At 52.2% G+C, this 23,266-nt stretch overlaps 1 protein-coding gene across 3 annotated transcripts in view; it reads right to left on the bottom strand.

Annotated features, from left to right (window-relative positions):
• The window catches only part of LOC119967799 (signaling lymphocytic activation molecule-like), a 62,178-nt gene that overhangs the window by 27,821 nt on the left and 11,091 nt on the right, over positions 1 to 23,266 (bottom strand). Inside the window, exon 1 of one of the 3 annotated variants that reach the window (XM_038800800.1) lies at positions 14,326 to 14,441. The exons of the other annotated variants lie outside the window; for them this stretch is intronic. Coding sequence (XP_038656728.1) covers positions 14,326 to 14,377 — 52 coding nt within the window. The 5' untranslated portion in view covers positions 14,378 to 14,441. Of the gene's footprint in view, positions 1 to 14,325; positions 14,442 to 23,266 lie in introns of those variants that run through there. 3 annotated transcript variants of the gene reach the window in all.

Here is a 23,266-nt window from a genome sequence, read left to right as displayed (position 1 = left end):
AAAACTCCATCGACACTGACCCATTGAGGTGGTATGAGTGGGAGCACTGCCATTGGTGCAGAGCTCTGGTTTCCCACTGGCTCAGGCTGGTCATGTGCATCTCCTCTGATTGGCTGCGAGTAGTCATGTGACTGCTCACCAATTGGTCGAGAGGGAAGTAGACCCTTCCCGGCGGTCGGCCTTTCTCTGCAGTCGACCATCGGGCTAACATCTAGCTGACTAAAGCCTAAGTTTGGACCTTCATCGTGACTCGCGTCCAATTGATGGTACATCGTCCATCAAACACTCCCAGGACAGGTACGTCACGGGGTTAGAGACAGAGTAAAGCTCCCTCGACACTGTCCCCATCAAACACTCCCAGGACAGGTACAGCACGGGGTTAGATACAGAGTAAAGCTCCCTCTGCACTGTCCCCATCAAACACTCCCAGGATAGGTACAGCACGGGGTTAGATACAGAGTAAAGCTCCCTCTGCACTGTCCCCATCAAACACTCCATGGACAGGAACAGCACAGGGTTAGATACAGAGTAAAGCTCCCTCTGCACTGTCCCCATCAAACATTCCCAGGACAGGAACAGCACAGGGTTAGATACAGAGTAAAGCTCCCTCTGCACTGTCCCCATCAAACACTCCATGGACAGGAACAGCACAGGGTTAGATACAGAATAAAGCTCCTTCTACACTGTTCCCAATTAACACTCCCAGGACAGGTACAGCGCGGGGTTAGACACAGAGTAAAGCATCTTCTACACTGTCCCCATCAAACACTCCCAGGACAGGTACAGCATGGGGTTAGATACAGAGTAAAGCCCCCTCGATACTATCCCCATCAAACATTCCCAGGGCAGGTACAGCACGGGGTTAGATACAGAGTAAAACTCCATCGACACTGTCCCCATTGTGGTGGTATGAATGGGAGCACTGCCATTGGTGCAGAGCTCTGGTTTCCCACTGGCTCAGGCTGGTCATGTGCATCTCGTCTGATTGGCTGCGACTAGTCATGTGACTGCTCACCAATTGGTCGAGAGGCAAGTAGACCCTTCCCGGCGGTCGGCCTTTCTCTGCAGTCGACCACCGGGCTAACATCTAGCTGATTAAAGCCTAAGTTTGGACCTTCATCGTGCCTCGCGTCCAATTAATGGTACATCACCCATCAAACACTCCCAGGACAGGCACGTCACGGGGTTAGAGACAGAGTAAAGCTCCCTCGACACTGTCCCCATCAAACACTCCCAGGACAGGTACAGCACGGGGTTAGATACAGAGTAAAGCTCCCTCTACACTGTCCCCATCAAACACTCCCAGGATAGGTACAGCACGGGGTTAGATACAGAGTAAAGCTCCCTCTGCACTGTCCCCAATCAAACACTCCATGGACAGGAACAGCACAGGGTTAGATACAGAGTAAAGCTCCCTCTGCACTGTCCCCATCAAACACTCCCAGGACAGGAACAGCACGGGGTTAGATACAGAGTAATCCTCCCTCTACACTGTCCCCATCAAACACTCCCAGGACAGGTACAGCACGGGGTTAGATACAGAGTAAAGCTCCCTCTACACAGTCCCCATCAAACACTCCCAGGACAGGAACAGCACGGGGTTAGATACAGAGTAAAACTCCCTCTACACTGTCCCCATCAAACACTCCCAGGACAGGTACAGCACGGGGTTAGATACAGAGTAAAGCTTCCTCTACACTGTCCCCATCAAACACTCCCAGGACAGGTACAGCACAGGGTTAGATATAGAGTAAAGCTCCCTCGACACTGTCCTCATCAAACACTCCCAGGAAAGGAACAACACGGGGTTAGGTACAGAGTAAAACTCCCTCGACACTGTCCCCATTGTGGTGGTATGAATGGGAGCACTGCCATTGGTGCAGAGCACTGGTTTCCCACTGGCTCTGGCTGGTCATGTGCATCTCGTCTGATTGGCTGCGGCTAGTCATGTGACTGCTCACCAATTGGTCGAGAGGCAAGTAGACCCCGCCTCAGAGGCGGGGTAGAAGTACCCAGAGTTCCCGGCGGTCGGCCTTTCTCTGCAGTCGACCACCGGGCTAACATCTAGCTGATTAAAGCCTAAGTTTGGACTTTCATCGTGGCTCGCATCCAATTGATGGTACATCACCCATCAAACACTCCCAGGACAGGTACATCACGGGGTTAGAGACAGAGTAAAGCTCCCTCGACACTGTCCCCATCAAACACTCACAGGACAGGAACAGCACGGGGTTAGATACAGAGTAAAGCACCCGCTACACTGTCCCCATCAAACACTCGCACAACAGGTACATCACAAGGTTAGATAAAGAGTAAAGCTCCCTCGTAACTGTCCCCATCAAACACTCCCAGGACACGTACAGCACGGGGTTAGAGACAGACTAAAGCTGCGTCGACACTGTCCCCATCAAACACTCACAGGACAGGTACAGCACGGGGTTAGATACAGAGTAAAGCACCCGCTACACTGTCCCCATCAAACACTCCTAGGACAGGTACAGCATGGGGTTAGATACAGAGTAAAGCTCCCTCGACACTGTCCCCATCAAACACTCCCAGGACAGGAACAGCACGGGGTTAGATACAGAGTAAAGCTTCCTCTACACTGTCCCCATCAAACACTCCCAGGACAGGAACAGCACGGGGTTAGATACAGAGTAAAACTCCCTCGACGCTGTCCCCATTGTGGTGGTATGAATGGGAGCACTGCCATTGGTGCAGAGCACTGGTTTCCCACTGGCTCTGGCTGGTCATGTGCATCTCGTCTGATTGGCTGCGACTAGTCATGTAACTGCTCACCAATTGGTCGAGAGGCAAGTAGACGCCGCCTCGCTGGCGGGGTATAAGTACCCAGAGTTCCCGGCGGTCGGCCTTTCTCTACAGTCGACCACCGGGCTAACATCTAGCTGATTAAAGCCTAAGTTTGGACCTTCATCGTGCCTCGCGTCCAATTGATGGTACATCACCCATCAAACACTCCCAGGACAGGTACATCACGGGGTTAGAGACAGAGTAAAGCTCCTTCTACACTGTCCCCATCAAACACTTCCAGGACAGGTACAGAATGGGGTTAGATACAGAGAAAAGCTCCGTCTACACTGTCCCCATCAAACACTCCCAGGACAGGTACAGCACGGGGTTAGATACAGAATAAAGCTCCTTCTACACTGTTCCCAATTAACACTCCCAGGACAGGTACAGCGCGGGGTTAGACACAGAGTAAAGCTCCCTCTGCACTGTCCCCATCAAACACTCCCAGGACAGGAACAGCACGGGGTTAGATACAGAGTAATCCTCCCTCTACACTGTCCCCATCAAACACTCCCAGGACAGGTACAGCACGGGGTTAGATACAGAGTAAAGCTCCCTCTACACAGTCCCCATCAAACACTCCCAGGACAGGAACAGCACGGGGTTAGATACAGAGTAAAACTCCCTCTACACTGTCCCCATCAAACACTCCCAGGACAGGTACAGCACGGGGTTAGATACAGAGTAAAGCTTCCTCTACACTGTCCCCATCAAACACTCCCAGGACAGGTACAGCACAGGGTTAGATATAGAGTAAAGCTCCCTCGACACTGTCCTCATCAAACACTCCCAGGAAAGGAACAGCACGGGGTTAGGTACAGAGTAAAACTCCCTCGACACTGTCCCCATTGTGGTGGTATGAATGGGAGCACTGCCATTGGTGCAGAGCACTGGTTTCCCACTGGCTCTGGCTGGTCATGTGCATCTCGTCTGATTGGCTGCGGCTAGTCATGTGACTGCTCACCAATTGGTCGAGAGGCAAGTAGACCCCGCCTCAGAGGCGGGGTAGAAGTACCCAGAGTTCCCGGCGGTCGGCCTTTCTCTGCAGTCGACCACCGGGCTAACATCTAGCTGATTAAAGCCTAAGTTTGGACTTTCATCGTGGCTCGCGTCCAATTGATGGTACATCACCCATCAAACACTCCCAGGACAGGTACATCACGGGGTTAGAGACAGAGTAAAGCTCCCTCGACACTGTCCCCATCAAACACTCACAGGACAGGAACAGCACGGGGTTAGATACAGAGTAAAGCACCCGCTACACTGTCCCCATCAAACACTCGCACAACAGGTACATCACAGGGTTAGATAAAGAGTAAAGCTCCCTCGTAACTGTCCCCATCAAACACTCCCAGGACACGTACAGCACGGGGTTAGAGACAGACTAAAGCTGCGTCGACACTGTCCCCATCAAACACTCACAGGACAGGTACAGCACGGGGTTAGATACAGAGTAAAGCACCCGCTACACTGTCCCCATCAAACACTCCTAGGACAGGTACAGCATGGGGTTAGATACAGAGTAAAGCTCCCTCGACACTGTCCCCATCAAACACTCCCAGGACAGGAACAGCACGGGGTTCGATACAGAGTAAAGCTTCCTCTACACTGTCCCCATCAAACACTCCCAGGACAGGAACAGCACGGGGTTAGATACAGAGTAAAACTCCCTCGACGCTGTCCCCATTGTGGTGGTATGAATGGGAGCACTGCCATTGGTGCAGAGCACTGGTTTCCCACTGGCTCTGGCTGGTCATGTGCATCTCGTCTGATTGGCTGCGACTAGTCATGTAACTGCTCACCAATTGGTCGAGAGGCAAGTAGACGCCGCCTCGCTGGCGGGGTATAAGTACCCAGAGTTCCCGGCGGTCGGCCTTTCTCTACAGTCGACCACCGGGCTAACATCTAGCTGATTAAAGCCTAAGTTTGGACCTTCATCGTGCCTCGCGTCCAATTGATGGTACATCACCCATCAAACACTCCCAGGACAGGTACATCACGGGGTTAGAGACAGAGTAAAGCTCCTTCTACACTGTCCCCATCAAACACTTCCAGGACAGGTACAGAATGGGGTTAGATACAGAGAAAAGCTCCGTCTACACTGTCCCCATCAAACACTCCCAGGACAGGTACAGCACGGGGTTAGATACAGAATAAAGCTCCTTCTACACTGTTCCCAATTAACACTCCCAGGACAGGTACAGCGCGGGGTTAGACACAGAGTAAAGCATCTTCTACACTGTCCCCATCAAACACTCCCAGGACAGGTACAGCATGGGGTTAGAGACAGAGTAAAGCTCCCTCGACACTGTCCCCATCAAACACTCCCAGGACAGGTACAGCACGGGGTTAGATACAGAGTAAAGCTCCCTCTGCACTGTCCCCATCAAACACTCCCAGGATAGGTACAGCACGGGGTTAGATACAGAGTAAAGCTCCCTCTGCACTGTCCCCATCAAACATTCCATGGACAGGAACAGCACAGGGTTAGATACAGAGTAAAGCTCCCTCTGCACTGTCCCCATCAAACACTCCCAGGACAGGAACAGCACGGGGTTAGATACAGAGTAATCCTCCGTCTACACTGTCCCCATCAAACACTCCCAGGACAGGTACAGCACGGGGTTAGATACAGAATAAAGCTCCTTCTACACTGTTCCCAATTAACACTCCCAGGACAGGTACAGCACGGGGTTAGACACAGAGTAAAGCTCCCTCGACACTATCCCCATCAAACATTCCCAGGGCAGGTACAGCACGGGGTTAGATACAGAGTAAAGCTCCCTCTACACTGTCCCCATCAAACACTCCCAGGACAGGAACAGCACGGGGTTAGATACAGAGTAAAACTCCATCGACACTGACCCATTGAGGTGGTATGAATGGGAGCACTGCCATTGGTGCAGAGCTCTGGTTTCCCACTGGCTCAGGCTGGTCATGTGCATCTCCTCTGATTGGCTGCGACTAGTCATGTGACTGCTCACCAATTGGTCGAGAGGGAAGTAGACCCTTCCCGGCGGTCGGCCTTTCTCTGCAGTCGACCACCGGGCTAACATCTAGCTGACTAAAGCCTAAGTTTGGACCTTCATCGTGACTCGCGTCCAATTGATGGTACATCGCCCATCAAACACTCCCAGGACAGGTACGTCACGGCGTTAGAGACAGAGTAAAGCTCCCTCGACACTGTCCCCATCAAACACTCCCAGGACAGGTACAGCACGGGGTTAGATACAGAGTAAAGCTCCCTCTGCACTGTCCCCATCAAACACTCCCAGGATAGGTACAGCACGGGGTTAGATACAGAGTAAAGCTCCCTCTGCACTGTCCCCATCAAACACTCCATGGACAGGAACAGCACAGGGTTAGATACAGAGTAAAGCTCCCTCTGCACTGTCCCCATCAAACATTCCCAGGACAGGAACAGCACAGGGTTAGATACAGAGTAAAGCTCCCTCTGCACTGTCCCCATCAAACACTCCATGGACAGGAACAGCACAGGGTTAGATAAAGAATAAAGCTCCTTCTACACTGTTCCCAATAAACACTCCCAGGACAGGTACAGCACGGGGTTAGACACAGAGTAAAGCATCCTCTACACTGTCCCCATCAAACACTCAGAGGACAGGTACAGCATGGGGTAGGATACAGAGATAAGCTCCCTCGACACTGACCCCATCAAACATTCCCAGGACAGGTACAGCACGGGGTTAGATACAGAGTAAAACTCCATCGACACTGTCCCCATTGTGGTGGTATGAATGGGAGCACTGCCATTGGTGCAGAGCTCTGGTTTCCCACTGGCTCAGGCTGGTCATGTGCATATCGTCTGATTGGCTGCGACTAGTCATGTGACTGCTCACCAATTGGTCGAGAGGCAAGTAGACCCTTCCCGGCGGTCGGCCTTTCTCTGCAGTCGACCACCGGGCTAACATCTAGCTGATTAAAGCCTAAGTTTGGACCTTCATCGTGCCTCGCGTCCAATTAATGGTACATCACCCATCAAACACTCCCAGGACAGGCACGTCACGGGGTTAGAGACAGAGTAAAGCTCCCTCGACACTGTCCCCATCAAACACTCCCAGGACAGGTACAGCACGGGGTTAGATACAGAGTAAAGCTCCCTCTACACTGTCCCCATCAAACACTCCCAGGATAGGTACAGCACGGGGTTAGATACAGAGTAAAGCTCCCTCTGCACTGTCCCCAATCAAACACTCCATGGACAGGAACAGCACAGGGTTAGATACAGAGTAAAGCTCCCTCTGCACTGTCCCCATCAAACACTCCCAGGACAGGAACAGCACGGGGTTAGATACAGAGTAATCCTCCCTCTACACTGTCCCCATCAAACACTCCCAGGACAGGTACAGCACGGGGTTAGATACAGAGTAAAGCTCCCTCTACACAGTCCCCATCAAACACTCCCAGGACAGGAACAGCACGGGGTTAGATACAGAGTAAAACTCCCTCTACACTGTCCCCATCAAACACTCCCAGGACAGGTACAGCACGGGGTTAGATACAGAGTAAAGCTTCCTCTACACTGTCCCCATCAAACACTCCCAGGACAGGTACAGCACAGGGTTAGATATAGAGTAAAGCTCCCTCGACACTGTCCTCATCAAACACTCCCAGGAAAGGAACAGCACGGGGTTAGGTACAGAGTAAAACTCCCTCGACACTGTCCCCATTGTGGTGGTATGAATGGGAGCACTGCCATTGGTGCAGAGCACTGGTTTCCCACTGGCTCTGGCTGGTCATGTGCATCTCGTCTGATTGGCTGCGGCTAGTCATGTGACTGCTCACCAATTGGTCGAGAGGCAAGTAGACCCTTCCCGGCGGTCGGCCTTTCTCTGCAGTCGACCACCGGGCTAACATCTAGCTGATTAAAGCCTAAGTTTGGACTTTCATCGTGGCTCGCGTCCAATTGATGGTACATCACCCATCAAACACTCCCAGGACAGGTACATCACGGGGTTAGAGACAGAGTAAAGCTCCCTCGACACTGTCCCCATCAAACACTCCCAGGACAGGTACATCACGGGGTTAGATACAGAGTAAAGCTCCCTCGACACTGTCCCCATCAAACACTCACAGGACAGGTACAGGACGGGGTTAGATACAGAGTAAAGCACCCGCTACACTGTCCCCATCAAACACTCGCACGACAGGTACATCACAGGGTTAGATAAAGAGTAAAGCTCCCTCGTAACTGTCCCCATCAAACACTCCCAGGACACGTACAGCACGGGGTTAGAGACAGACTAAAGCTGCGTCGACACTGTCCCCATCAAACACTCACAGGACAGGTACAGCACGGGGTTAGATACAGAGTAAAGCTCCCTCTACACTGTCCCCATCAATCACTCCTAGGACAGGTACAGCATGGGGTTAGATACAGAGTAAAGCTCCCTCGACACTGTCCCCATCAAACACTCCCAGGACAGGTACAGCACGGGGTTAGATACAGAGTAAAGCTCCCTCTACACAGTCCCCATCAAACACTCCCAGGGCAGGAACAGCACGGGGTTAGATACAGAGTAAAGCTCCCTCTACACTGTCCCCATCAAACACTCCCAGGATAGGTACAGCACGGGGTTAGATACAGAGTAAAGCTCCCTCTGCACTGTCCCCATCAAACATTCCATGGACAGGAACAGCACAGGGTTAGATACAGAGTAAAGCTCCCTCTGCACTGTCCCCATCAAACACTCCCAGGACAGGAACAGCACGGGGTTAGATACAGAGTAATCCTCCGTCTACACTGTCCCCATCAAACACTCCCAGGACAGGTACAGCACGGGGTTAGATACAGAATAAAGCTCCTTCTACACTGTTCCCAATTAACACTCCCAGGACAGGTACAGCACGGGGTTAGACACAGAGTAAAGCTCCCTCGACACTATCCCCATCAAACATTCCCAGGGCAGGTACAGCACGGGGTTAGATACAGAGTAAAGCTCCCTCTACACTGTCCCCATCAAACACTCCCAGGACAGGAACAGCACGGGGTTAGATACAGAGTAAAACTCCATCGACACTGACCCATTGAGGTGGTATGAATGGGAGCACTGCCATTGGTGCAGAGCTCTGGTTTCCCACTGGCTCAGGCTGGTCATGTGCATCTCCTCTGATTGGCTGCGACTAGTCATGTGACTGCTCACCAATTGGTCGAGAGGGAAGTAGACCCTTCCCGGCGGTCGGCCTTTCTCTGCAGTCGACCACCGGGCTAACATCTAGCTGACTAAAGCCTAAGTTTGGACCTTCATCGTGACTCGCGTCCAATTGATGGTACATCGCCCATCAAACACTCCCAGGACAGGTACGTCACGGCGTTAGAGACAGAGTAAAGCTCCCTCGACACTGTCCCCATCAAACACTCCCAGGACAGGTACAGCACGGGGTTAGATACAGAGTAAAGCTCCCTCTGCACTGTCCCCATCAAACACTCCCAGGATAGGTACAGCACGGGGTTAGATACAGAGTAAAGCTCCCTCTGCACTGTCCCCATCAAACACTCCATGGACAGGAACAGCACAGGGTTAGATACAGAGTAAAGCTCCCTCTGCACTGTCCCCATCAAACATTCCCAGGACAGGAACAGCACAGGGTTAGATACAGAGTAAAGCTCCCTCTGCACTGTCCCCATCAAACACTCCATGGACAGGAACAGCACAGGGTTAGATAAAGAATAAAGCTCCTTCTACACTGTTCCCAATTAACACTCCCAGGACAGGTACAGCGCGGGGTTAGACACAGAGTAAAGCATCTTCTACACTGTCCCCATCAAACACTCCCAGGACAGGTACAGCATGGGGTTAGATACAGAGTAAAGCTCCCTCGACACTATCCCCATCAAACATTCCCAGGGCAGGTACAGCACGGGGTTAGATACAGAGTAAAACTCCATCGACACTGTCCCCATTGTGGTGGTATGAATGGGAGCACTGCCATTGGTGCAGAGCTCTGGTTTCCCACTGGCTCAGGCTGGTCATGTGCATATCGTCTGATTGGCTGCGACTAGTCATGTGACTGCTCACCAATTGGTCGAGAGGCAAGTAGACCCTTCCCGGCGGTCGGCCTTTCTCTGCAGTCGACCACCGGGCTAACATCTAGCTGATTAAAGCCTAAGTTTGGACCTTCATCGTGCCTCGCGTCCAATTAATGGTACATCACCCATCAAACACTCCCAGGACAGGCACGTCACGGGGTTAGAGACAGAGTAAAGCTCCCTCGACACTGTCCCCATCAAACACTCCCAGGACAGGTACAGCACGGGGTTAGATACAGAGTAAAGCTCCCTCTACACTGTCCCCATCAAACACTCCCAGGATAGGTACAGCACGGGGTTAGATACAGAGTAAAGCTCCCTCTGCACTGTCCCCAATCAAACACTCCATGGACAGGAACAGCACAGGGTTAGATACAGAGTAAAGCTCCCTCTGCACTGTCCCCATCAAACACTCCCAGGACAGGAACAGCACGGGGTTAGATACAGAGTAATCCTCCCTCTACACTGTCCCCATCAAACACTCCCAGGACAGGTACAGCACGGGGTTAGATACAGAGTAAAGCTCCCTCTACACTGTCCCCATCAAACACTCCCAGGACAGGAACAGCACGGGGTTAGATACAGAGTAAAACTCCCTCTACACTGTCCCCATCAAACACTCCCAGGACAGGTACAGCACGGGGTTAGATACAGAGTAAAGCTTCCTCTACACTGTCCCCATCAAACACTCCCAGGACAGGTACAGCACAGGGTTAGATATAGAGTAAAGCTCCCTCGACACTGTCCTCATCAAACACTCCCAGGAAAGGAACAGCACGGGGTTAGGTACAGAGTAAAACTCCCTCGACACTGTCCCCATTGTGGTGGTATGAATGGGAGCACTGCCATTGGTGCAGAGCACTGGTTTCCCACTGGCTCTGGCTGGTCATGTGCATCTCGTCTGATTGGCTGCGGCTAGTCATGTGACTGCTCACCAATTGGTCGAGAGGCAAGTAGACCCTTCCCGGCGGTCGGCCTTTCTCTGCAGTCGACCACCGGGCTAACATCTAGCTGATTAAAGCCTAAGTTTGGACTTTCATCGTGGCTCGCGTCCAATTGATGGTACATCACCCATCAAACACTCCCAGGACAGGTACATCACGGGGTTAGAGACAGAGTAAAGCTCCCTCGACACTGTCCCCATCAAACACTCCCAGGACAGGTACATCACGGGGTTAGATACAGAGTAAAGCTCCCTCGACACTGTCCCCATCAAACACTCACAGGACAGGTACAGGACGGGGTTAGATACAGAGTAAAGCACCCGCTACACTGTCCCCATCAAACACTCGCACGACAGGTACATCACAGGGTTAGATAAAGAGTAAAGCTCCCTCGTAACTGTCCCCATCAAACACTCCCAGGACACGTACAGCACGGGGTTAGAGACAGACTAAAGCTGCGTCGACACTGTCCCCATCAAACACTCACAGGACAGGTACAGCACGGGGTTAGATACAGAGTAAAGCTCCCTCTACACTGTCCCCATCAATCACTCCTAGGACAGGTACAGCATGGGGTTAGATACAGAGTAAAGCTCCCTCGACACTGTCCCCATCAAACACTCCCAGGACAGGTACAGCACGGGGTTAGATACAGAGTAAAGCTCCCTCTACACAGTCCCCATCAAACACTCCCAGGGCAGGAACAGCACGGGGTTAGATACAGAGTAAAGCTCCCTCTACACTGTCCCCATCAAACACTCCCAGGACAGGTACAGCACGGGGTTAGATACAGAGTAAAGCTTCCTCTACACTGTCCCCATCAAACACTCCCAGGACAGGTACAGCACAGGGTTAGATATAGAGTAAAACTCCCTCGACACTGTCCTCATCAAACACTCCCAGGACAGGAACAGCACGGGGTTAGGTACAGAGTAAAACTCCCTCGACACTGTCCCCATTGTGGTGGTATGAATGGGAGCACTGCCATTGGTGCAGAGCACTGGTTTCCCACTGGCTGTGGCTGGTCATGTGCATCTCGTCTGGTTGGCTGCGACTAGTCATGTGACTGCTCACCAATTGGTCGAGAGGCAAGTAGACCCTTCCCGGCGGTCGGCCTTTCTCTGCAGTCGACCACCGGGCTAACATCTAGCTGATTAAAGCCTAAGTTTGGACTTTCATCGTGGCTCGCGTCCAATTGATGGTACATCACCCATCAAACACTCCCAGGACAGGTACATCACGGGGTTAGAGACAGAGTAAAGCTCCCTCGACACTGTCCCCATCAAACACTCACAGGACAGGTACAGCACGGGGTTAGATACAGAGTAAAGCACCCGCTACACTGTCCCCATCAAACACTCCTAGGACAGGTACAGCACGGGGTAAGGTACAGAGTAAAGCTCCCTCTACACTGTCCCCATCAAACACTCCCAGGACAGGTACAACACGGGGTTAGATACAGAGTAAAGCTCCCTCTACACTGTCCCCATCAAACACTCCCAGGACAGGTACAGCACGGGGTTAGATACAGAGTAAAGCTCCCTCTGCACTGTCCCCATCAAACACTCCATGGACAGGTACAGCACGGGGTTAGATACAGAGTAAAGCACCCGCTACACTGTCCCCATCAAATACTCCCAGGACAGGTACAGAATGGGGTTAGATACAGAGTAAAGCTCCCTCGACACTGCCCCCATCAAACACTCCCAGGACAGATACAGCACGGAGCTAGATACAGAGTAAAGCTCCCTCTACACTGTCCCCATCAATCACTCCCAGGACAGGTACAGCACGGGGTTAGATGCAGAGCAAAACTCCCTCGACACTGTCCCCATCAAACACTCCCAGGACAGGTACAGCACGGGGTTAGATACAGAGTAAAGCTCCCTCCACACTGTCCCCATCAAATATTCCCAGGACAGGAACAGCACGGGCTTAGATACAGAGTAAAGCTCCCTCTACACTGTCCCCATCAAAAACTCCCAGGACAGGTACAGCACGGGGTTAGATACAGAGTAAAGCTCCCACTACACTATCCCCATCAAACACTCCCAGGACAGGTACAGCACGGGGTTAGATACAGGATAAAGCTCCCTCTACACTATCCCCATCAAACACTCCCAGGACAGGTATAGCACGGGGTTAGATACAGAGTAATGCTCCCTCTAACATTCCCCATCAAACACTCCCAGGACTGGTACAGCACGGGGTTAGATACAGAGTAAAGCTCCCTCTATATTGTCCCCATCAAACACTCCCAGGACAGGTACAACATGGGGTTAGATACAGAGAAAAGCACCCTCTACACTGTCCCCATCAAACACTCTCAGGACAGGTTAGATACAGAGTAAAGCTCCCTCTACACTGTCCCCATCAAACACTCCCAGGACAGGTACAGCACGGGGTTAGATAAAGAGTAAAGCTCCCTCTACACTGTCCCCATCAAACACTCCCAGGACAGGTACAGCACGGGGTTAGATAAAGAGTAAAGCTCCCTCTACACTGTCCCCATCAAACACTCCCAGGCCAGGTACAGCATGGGGTTAGATACAGGGTAAAGCTCCCTCGACACTGTCCCCATCAAACACTCACAGGACAGGTACAGCACGGGGTTAGATACAGAGTAAAGCTCCCTCTACACTGTCCCCGTCAAACACTCCCAGGACAGGTATATCACGGGGTTAGATACAGAGTAAAGCTCCCTCTAACTTTCCCCATCAAACACTCCCCGACCTGGTAGAGCATGAGGTTAGATACAGAGTAAAGCTCCCTCTACACTTTCCCCATCAAAAACTCCCAGGACAGGTACAGCACGGGGTTAGATACAGAGTAAAGCTCCCTCTACACTGTCCCCATCAAACACTCCCAGGCCAGGTACAGCATGCGGTTAGATACAGAGTAAAGCTCCCTCGACACAGTCCCCATCAAACACTCACAGGACAGGTACAGCATGGGGTTAGATACAGAGTAAAGCTCCCTCTGCACTGTCCGCATCAAACATTTCCTGGACAGATGTAGCACGGGGTTAGACACAGAAAATATATTTTCTGGCAGCAAATAATTATTCCACCTGAATAATCTGATTTTGTTGGTATTGTTAACTTTTACTTTGAAGCACCAAATTAATCTGAAACAACTTCTGGTGCGGTTTGTAGTCGTGGAAATGGAACAAAAAATGTTTGTCCGTAATGGTGGCATTTCTTTCAATAAACCTCATTGGCAGGATGTGGTGAGACATGAACACTTCTCGTAAATGAAGTAAAGGCTCATAAAGTGAGTGCGAGAGGGAAAGAGAGAGAGAGAGAGACAGTGACAGAGAAAGAGGAAGACAGCGAGGGCGGCAAGGGAGGGAGAGAGAAAGATGGTGAATAGAGTGAATGCGACTTGCTTCAGGGTGCGGTCGAGTAGATTCTGCTACGGCAGGGTTAAATGGTCTTTCGACACTGGAAACACTTTGCCGGGCCTACAGACTGATCACTATTTTCAAAAACAGAATGGATTATAAATGATATTTCTTACCAATACGGAAAGCAGAAAGGGAGACACAGAGCAGGTTGAAGATCGTTGCCATTGAGAAATTACTCGTTTTAGGTCGAAACGAATCGATTTAGTTGAAGTCAGGAAGCAGATAATGGAACAAACGTCATCTTATGGTCATTGAAAATTAACATAATTTACAGGATGTGACACTCAGAAGAGTCTTGCACTATCAATTATCATGAGACGAGAGTCAAGAATAATCGAGGCTTTATTAAGCAGAGATGTGGTGCCTCCTGCAGCTGCTGCTGAAATGGCTGCACCTCGGTGAGCACACACATTTATACTCTGCCTACTGGGCGGAGCCAGCAGGCAGCGATCTACCCCTGTACCTGTAGTACAGGAGCCTTACCGTATTACCTCCAATACACGTATTATACAAACAGTGGTGACTACCACATTCACCCCCCTGTGAAAAAAGGAGTCCAGCGGGGATGGTGGAAAAACTATTTACAGGTATGTGAGAATTTAAAGTTGACAGTCTGGTGAAAGATTACAAATTCAGCCAGTCAGGTGCCTTGATCCTCCGCTGTGAGCGCCGCTGTCCCGGTGGTGATGCAGGCGCCGGCTTGGTCGCCTGTGACTCCGGGAGCTTGTAGTGCTCATCCTCATCCCCTGGTGGAACCAATGGGAGGACAGATCGTTCTGAAGCGGGGGCTGTAGTGAGGTGCGCTGGGGGAGGATGGGTGGCACCGGGGCAATTGGAGGGGGGGGGGGAACCAGCTGGTGCCAGGTCCCCGAGGGATACTACGACTTGGTGGCCGTCGGGGTACGCCACGTGGTTCGCATGCAGCAGCTGTACCCTTTTGACCAACGGGTCCGCCTTGTGTAGCCGCACGTCTTTGCGGAGGAGAACGGGTCCTGGAGCTGCCAGCCATGTTGGGAGCGAAACCCCGGAGGTGGACTTCCTAGGGAAGGCAAGGAGACGTTTATGGGGGGTTTCATTAGTCGCAGTGCAGAGTAGCGATTGGATGGAGTGGAGCGTGTCAGGGAGGACCTCCTGCCAGCGGGAGACCGGGAGATGTTTTAGAGCGTAGGGTCAGCAGGACGGCCTTCCAGACCGTCCCGTTATCCCTCTCCACCTGCCCGTTTCCCCGGGGGTTGTAGCTGGTCATCCTGCTCGAGGCAATGCCCTTGCTGAGCAGGAACTGACGCAGCTCATCGCTCATAAAGGAGGATCCCTGGTCACTGTGGACGTAAGCCTTGATGACTGTGGCAGACGTCATAGCGGGGCATGGGATGGCGAAGGGAAATCTGGAGTATTCATCGACCACGTTCAGGAAGTACGTGTTTCAGTCGGAGAAGGGGAGGGGCCCTTTGAAGTCCATGCTGAGGCGTTCAAGGGGATGAGAAGCCTTCACCAGGTGCGCTCGGTCTGGCTGGTAGAAGTGCGGTTTGCACTCCGCGCAGACCTGGCAGTCTCTGGTGACAGCCCTGACCTCCCCAATGGAGTAGGGCAGGTTGCGGACCTTTATGAAGTAAAGAACCGGGTGACCCCTGGGTGACAGAGACCATCGTGTAGGGCCTGGAGTCAGTCCACTTGTGCGCTGGCACATGCACCTCAGGATAGGGCATCGGGGGCCTCTTTTTCGACGGATGAGTGCCGAATTACTGAGGCATGAAGGGCGCGGGAAAAGAATGCCACGGGTCTGCCTGCCTGGTTGAGGGTGGCGGCAAGGGTGACATCTGATGCGTCGCTTTCTACTTTGAAGGGCAGTGTCTCGTCTACAGCGTGCATCCCGGCCTTGGCTTTATCAGCTCTGATACGGGCGAAGGCCTGTTGTGCCTCGGCCCTAAGAGGAAAGTGGATGGATTAAATGAGTGGACGGGCCTTGTCCGCATAGTTTGGGACCCACTGGGCGTAGTAGGAGAAGAACCCCAGGCAGCATTAGGGCCTTGGGGCAGTGGGGGAGGGGAAGCTCCATGAGGGGGCGCATGCAGTCGGGATCGGGCCCCAGTAGTCCGTTTTGGACTATGTAGCCGAGGATGGCTAAGCGGGTTGTGCTGAACACACACTTCTCCTTGTTGTAGGTGAGGTTGAGGAGAGTGGCGGTGTGGAGGAATTTGTCAAGGTTGGCGTCATGGTCCTGCTGATCGTGGCCGCAGATGGTGATGTTATCTAGGTACGGGAAGGTGGCCTGCATACCGGTCGACCATTCGGTCCATCTCCCTTTGGAAGACCGAGACCCTGTTAGTGACGCCGAAGGGAACCCTGAGGAAGTGATAGAGACAACCGTCCGCCTCGAAGGCAGTGTATGGACGGTCCGATTTACGAATGGGGAGCTGGTGGTAGGTGGATTTGAGGTCTATCGTTGAGAAGACCTGGTACTGCGCGATCTGATTGACCATATCAGATATGCATGGGAGGGGGTACGCATCAAGCTGAATGTACTGATAGTCCACGACCATTCTGTGTTTCTCCCCAGTTTTAACCACTACCACTTGGGCTCTCCAAGGGCTGTTGCTGGCCTCGATGATGCCTCCCCGTAGCAGCCGCTGGACCTCGGACCTGATGAAGGTCTTGTCCTGGGTGCTGTACCGTCTGCTCCTGGTGGCGACGGGTTTGCAATCCGGAGTTAGATTGACAAAAAGGAAGGGTGGGTCGAACTTTAGGGTTGCGAGGCAGCACACAGTGAGGGGTGGTAGGGGCCCGCCAAATTTGAGGGTAAGGCTCTGGAGATTGCACTGGAAGTCCAGGTCTAGTCGTAGTTCAACGCAGAGATTAGGAATGACGTAGAGGCGGAAGCCGCTGAATTCTATGCCCTAGACCATGAGAGTGACCGTGCAGAACCCCCGGATCGCGATGGAATGGGATCCGGAGGCCAGGGAGATTCTTTGATTGGCGGGGTGGACCGCGAGGGAGCAGCGCCTTGTCGTATCCAGGTGGATGAAGCTTTTGGTGCTCCCGGAGTCCAGCAGGCAAGAGGTCACATGGGCATTGATTCTCAGACTGTTCAAAGCGGTGGCCAGGTTATGCTGACGTGACTGGTCGATCGTCACTGAGGTGAGCTGTGGTCGGTCGTCGCTGGCGTCAGAAGATGGAAAGTGGGGGGGGGGGGGGGGACCTAGTTCAGGGAATGCCGACGGTGCCATGCCCAGTGGGGAAGACAAGATGGCGGCGCCTGAAAATCCTGCGGGGGACAAAATGGTGGCGCCCATGGGCCGCACGTTGCGGGGGCTGGACAAGGTGGTGGTGCCCATGGGCCACACGTGGACTGAGGGGGGGAAGATGGCGGCGCCCTCTGGCCGCTCGCGGCCCCGGAAGGTGAAGATGGCAGCGCCCACAGGCCGCGCCTGGTCCGGGACGAAGATGGCGGCGCCCATTGTGTGTAGGTCAGGGGGCGATAGCGGCGACTGCGCGGGCCTGGCACACCGTGGCGAAGTGCCCCTTTTTGCCGCAAGCCTTGAAAATGGCAATGCGGGCCGGGCAGTGTTGGCGGGGGTGCTTCTGCTGGCTGCAGAAGTAACATTGGGGACCACCGGGGTGCGCGGGTTGGCGTGTGGTGCAGGCATACTGGCTGGGTAAAGCCCCGGCTGGGGCGGCCGTCTGTGGGGTCCACGAGGGATAGGAGGGGTGGGCCGCGCGGCGGGAGGGGTAGGCCTGAGCATAACGTGAGGCGACCGTCATGGAGAGTGCTAGCTTTTTAGTCTCAGCTAGGTCGAGCTAGGTTCTAGCAGTCTAGTGTACGAGGTCCGACACAATCCCCGTTACAAATGCATCGCGCATAAGAAGGTTGGTATGTTCGGTGGCTGAAATGGCCTGGCAGTCACAGTCCCGGACGAGTGGGATTAGGTCCCGCCAGAAGTCTTCTATGGACTCACCAGGGAGTTGAGAGCGAGTGGCGAGTGTGTTCGTTTTCTGTGCATAGTTTTCTTTGAGGAGTGCCATGGCTTCGGCGTAGGTTGGGGCATCCTGGATCAGCGGAAACACGTTGGAGCTCAACCTTGAGTATAGGATCTGTATCTTCTGAGCCTCCGTCGGAGGGGTGGTTGCTGAGTTGATAGAGGCCTCGAAGCAAGCTAGCCAGTGATTAAAGTCCTTTTTGGCGTCGCTTGAGTGCGGATCCAGCTGCAGGCGATCTAGTTTGATTCGGAGGTCCATCTTTTGGAAAATCATAGAGCAATAAATTGATGCACGATCAATTGTACAAACACTAAGGTTGGATACAACAGTGGCTTTATTGCAGTAAGATGTGTGGCCTCCCACAGCAGCTGGCGAAATGGCTGCTGAATAGAGGACACGCTACTGGGCGGAGCCAGCAGGCAGGGACTAATGGCGAATGTGTAGTACAGGTCCGACCTTACATCACCTACTACAGGTATAACAGTGTTTTATCACACCCTCAGTCTCTCCTGTAACTCTGAGTGATCCTCTCAGTCTCTCCTGTAACTCTGAGTGACCCTCTCAGTCTCTCCTGTAACTCTGAGTGACCCTCTCAGTCTCTCCTGTAACTCTGAGTGACCCTCTCAGTCTCTCCTGTAACTCTGAGTGACCCTCTCAGTCTCTCCTGTAACTTTGAGTGATCCTCTCAGTCTCTCCTGTAACTCTGAGTGACCCTCTCAGTCTCTCCTGTAACTCTGAGTGATCCTCTCAGTCTCTCCTGTAACTCTGAGTGACCCTCTCAGTCTCTCCTGTAACTCTGAGTGACCCTCTCAGTCTCTCCTGTAACTCTGAGTGACCCTCTCAGTCTCTCCTGTAACTCTGAGTGATCCTCTCAGTCTCTCCTGTAACTCTGAGTGATCCTCTCAGTCTCTCCTGTAACTCTGAGTGACCCTCTCAGTCTCTCCTGTAACTCACTATTACCCCCAATCTCTCCAATACCTCTTTGTCTCCTCCTCAGTCTCTCCCTGTATTCCTGGCTATGCTGTACCTGTTTGGGTGTTTTGGATGGGGACAGTGTAGAGGGAGCTTTACTCTGTATCTAACCCCGTGCTGTACCTGTCCTGGGAGTGTTTGATGGGGACAGTGTAGAGGGAGCTTTACCCTGTATCTAACCCCATGCTGTACCTGTCCTGGAAGTGTTTGATGGGGACTGCGCAAGGGAAGCTTTATTCTGTATCTAATCCTCCTGTTCCATTTCTGTCCTCACATTACTCTGTTGTCCTGGAAAAGCTCACATAAGTTTTAGGAACAGCACCACAATAATGACAAGGGGAGGCCGGCGAGATCACAAGTTAGACATTTATTCAGCTTTATAGTGGCCCATACATAGGGCCCGGTTACACATTACCGGGTCCTTCCTCCTTTCTGTCAGCTACTCCAGAGGCCGACCTATTATACAGATGCTACACTGGGCACACATAAAGGGCAAAGTCGCTCACGGTTGAGCCTGGGGACGGTGCAGATCTTGACATCTGATCCATCTACCCAAGGTCTCACCGGCACAATGTAACTTTCAGCCACAGAGGGACAGGGTTGGCCGACAGACAACGTCCAGCTCCGCACTCCACACACCCCCAATGCCTGCCACAGTATTAGCTTTCAAAAAGGGGAGGGGTTTACGCGCCTTCGGAATACACTCAGGAAACTGTCACCCCAAAATTTTGCATCATATTAATGTAGTTTAAGCACAACGTAAATAAAACAGAGCCCCGCACAGAGCATCACAACACTAGCATTCACACCTGGAATACCCAGTCACAGAATCATACAGCACAGAAATGGCCCTTCAGCCCATTGCGTCTGCGCCGGTCATAAACAACCACCAAACTATATTAGTCCCATTTTCCAGCACTTGGCCCATAGCCTGTATGCCCAGGGATAGTAAGTGCACATCTCAATACTTCTTCAATGGTATGAGGGTCTCTGCCTCCACCACCCTTTAAGGCAGCGAGTTCCAAACTCCCACCACCCTCTGGGTAGAAAGGCTTTCCCTCACATCCCCTCTAAACCTCCCCCTCAGCTTAAATCTATGCCCCCTGGTCATTGATCCCTTCAGCAAGGGTAAATGTTTCTTCCTGTCTACTCTATCTATGCCCCTCATAATTTTATTCATCTCAATCATGTCCCCCCTCTCAGTCTCCTCTGCTCTAAGGAAAACAATCCAAGTCGATCCAATCTCTCTTCATAACGAACACTCTCCGGCCCAGGCAACATGCTGGTAAACCTCCTCTGCTCCCTTTCCAGGGCGATCACATCCCTCCCATAATGTAGATTCCTGAACTGCACACAGTACTCTAGCTGTGGCCTAACCAACATTTTATACAGTTCCAGCATAACCTCCCTTTAACATGATGGCTACACAGGCCCCCATATCTGACCCCTCCAGCCCTTCCAGAAGGCTCAGGATCCGCAGATTTTTCAGCCTCGACCGGTTCTCCATCTCCTCGAACCTCTCCTGCTATTTTTTATGGAGCGCCTCGTGCATCTCCACCTTCACCGCGAGGCCTAAGGTCTCGTCTTCTCTTTCGGAGGCCTTTTGTCGGATCTCTCGGATCGCCACCCCCTGGGCCGTCTGGGTCTCCAGCAGCTTGTCAATTGAAGCCTTCAACGGCTCCAGCAGCTCCGCTTTAAGCTCCCTGAAGCAGCGCTGGAGAGTCTCCTGCTGCTCCTGCGCGCACTGCCTCCATGCCTCCTGGTCTCCGCCCGCCGCCATCTTGTGCTTCTTCCCTCGCTTCTGCTTTGGCGCTGCAACCACTTTCTTTCTCGCCCCACTCCTGGTCCAGGCCATATACTGCCGGGGAAATGTTGCTGACTCCTTCCCACGTCGGGAAATGTCGGAAAAGTACCGCTGGGGGCCCTAAAAAGAGCCCAAAAGTCCGTTCCTGGCGGGATCTGCCGAACGTGTGACTCAGCTCCGCATAGCCGCAACCGGAAGTCTCGGCCCTGCATATTATAAGAAACGGATACATCTTTTTCAGGAGAACATCACTCTGCTTATCCCTGGGTTACATGTCAATGACTCGGAAGATTCTGTGGTGATTTTTGGAGAGTTGTTGGGAGTGGAATCTTCAGCTGAATTTTCACTGATTGTGCACAGTGAATGAGATTATTGCATGTGTCTGCTTTAGACATTTCTCTGCCACACAGTTGGATTGGATTGGATTGGATTTGTTACTGTCACGTGTACCAAGGTACAGTGAAAAGCATTTTTCTGCGAGCAGCTCAAACAGACCATTCAGTAATCAAAAGAAAAGGAAATAAAAGAAAATACAGAATAGGGCAACACAAGGTACACAATGTAACTACATAAACACTGGAATCAGGTGAAGCATACAGGGGTGCAGTGTTTCATAGAATTTACAGTGCAGAAGGAGGCCATTCGGCCCATCGAGTCTGCACCAGCTCTTGGAAAGAGCACCCTACCCAAGGTCCACAGCTCCACCCTATCCCCAGTCAGACCATAAGAGTCGTTTAGGAGTCTGGTAACAGCGGGGAAGAAGCTGTTTTTGAGTCTGTTCGTGCGTGTTCTCAGACTTTTGTATCTCCTGCTCGATGGGAGAAGTTGAAAGAGTGAGTAAGCCGGGTGGGAGGGGTGTTTGATTATGCTGCCCGCTTTCCCCAGGCAGCGGGACGCGTAGATGGGGTCAATGGATGGGAGGCAGGTTTGTGTGATGGGCTGGGCTGTGTTCACGACTCTCTGAAGTTTCTTAAGGTCCTGGGCCGAGCAGTTGCCATACCAGGCTGTGATGCAGCCCAATAGGATGCTTTCTATGATACTGCTCAGCTTCGCTTTGTAGCCCGTTATGTTGTTTAGGCCTTGCCACAACCACCGAGAGTCTGTCTTGGTTTGATATTCTCTCTTGGAATCTCGGATGGCTTTGCGGAGGTCGTACCTGGATTTCTTGTATAGGTCAGGGTCGTCTTACTTGAACGCCTCAGACCTGTCCTTCAGTAGGGAGTCAATCTCGCGGCTGAGCCATGGTTTCCGGTTGGGAAACGTACGTACTGCTTTCTTTGGCACGCAGTTTCCACACATTTGCTGATTAAATCTGTGACGGTGGTGACATACTCGTTTAAACTGGCCGCCGAGTTCTTAAATATGGACCAGTCCACTGTCTCTAAGCAGTCACGTAGGAGCTCTTCTGTCTCCTCGGACCAGCACTGCACAACCTTCTTAGCTGGATTCTCCCGCTTGGGTTTCTGCTTGTATGCTGGGAGAAGGAGCACAGTCTTATGGTCTGATTTCCCAAAGTGCGGTCGGGGGATGGAACGGTAGGCGCCCTTGACTTTTGAGTAGCAGTGGTCAAGAGTGTTGTCGCCCCTGGTGGGACAGGAGATGTGCTGGTGGAATTTTGGCAGTACACTCTTGAGGTTGTCCTTGTTGAAGTCCCCAGCCACGATGAACAAGGCCTCCGGGTGTTCTGTTTCGTAGTTGTTTATAACTGTGTACAGTTAGTCCAGCACCTTCCTCACTTTGGCTTGGGGTGGGATGTAGACCGCTGTGATAATGGCTGAAGTAAACTCATGTGGAAGATAGTATGGGCGCTACTTCACGGTCAGGTATTCCAAGTCCGGGGAACAGTAGGTCGCCAAGGTCACCACATCACTGGAAATAAATGATTCTCTTAGCCGGAGCTTATTACCCACAGAATCACAGCACTGTTATGGTGCAGGAGGCCATTCAGCCCATCATGTCTACACCAGCTCTCCAAAATGATCAGCTCTCCAAAACGAGCATCATGACTGCGGAATCCAACCAAAGCGATGTAGGAACGTTTGGTGGGATAAAATGAACTACTGATTTAATTAGGTTTACGCAAAGTACACTACTGATGGATCTGTACTTTGTAAAGTAGATTTCTATCAACTACTAACAACTCCTCTAGCTGAAGAGCCACCCTGCTTGACCTGCACCAGGGTTTTTATACAGTGAGGTTCCCCCTTGTTAATGGAGAACCCTGCCCCGAATTACTGGGGGAGTTCATATTCAGAGGTAATTAAAGAGAACCGGATGGAACATAGTCCGTGGTCTCCGAGAGG

The sequence above is a fragment of the Scyliorhinus canicula genome, chromosome 6 (genome assembly GCF_902713615.1).
Source record: "Scyliorhinus canicula chromosome 6, sScyCan1.1, whole genome shotgun sequence".
Taxonomy (NCBI): domain Eukaryota; kingdom Metazoa; phylum Chordata; class Chondrichthyes; order Carcharhiniformes; family Scyliorhinidae; genus Scyliorhinus; species Scyliorhinus canicula.
This window is presented reverse-complemented; position numbering and strand designations above follow the sequence as displayed.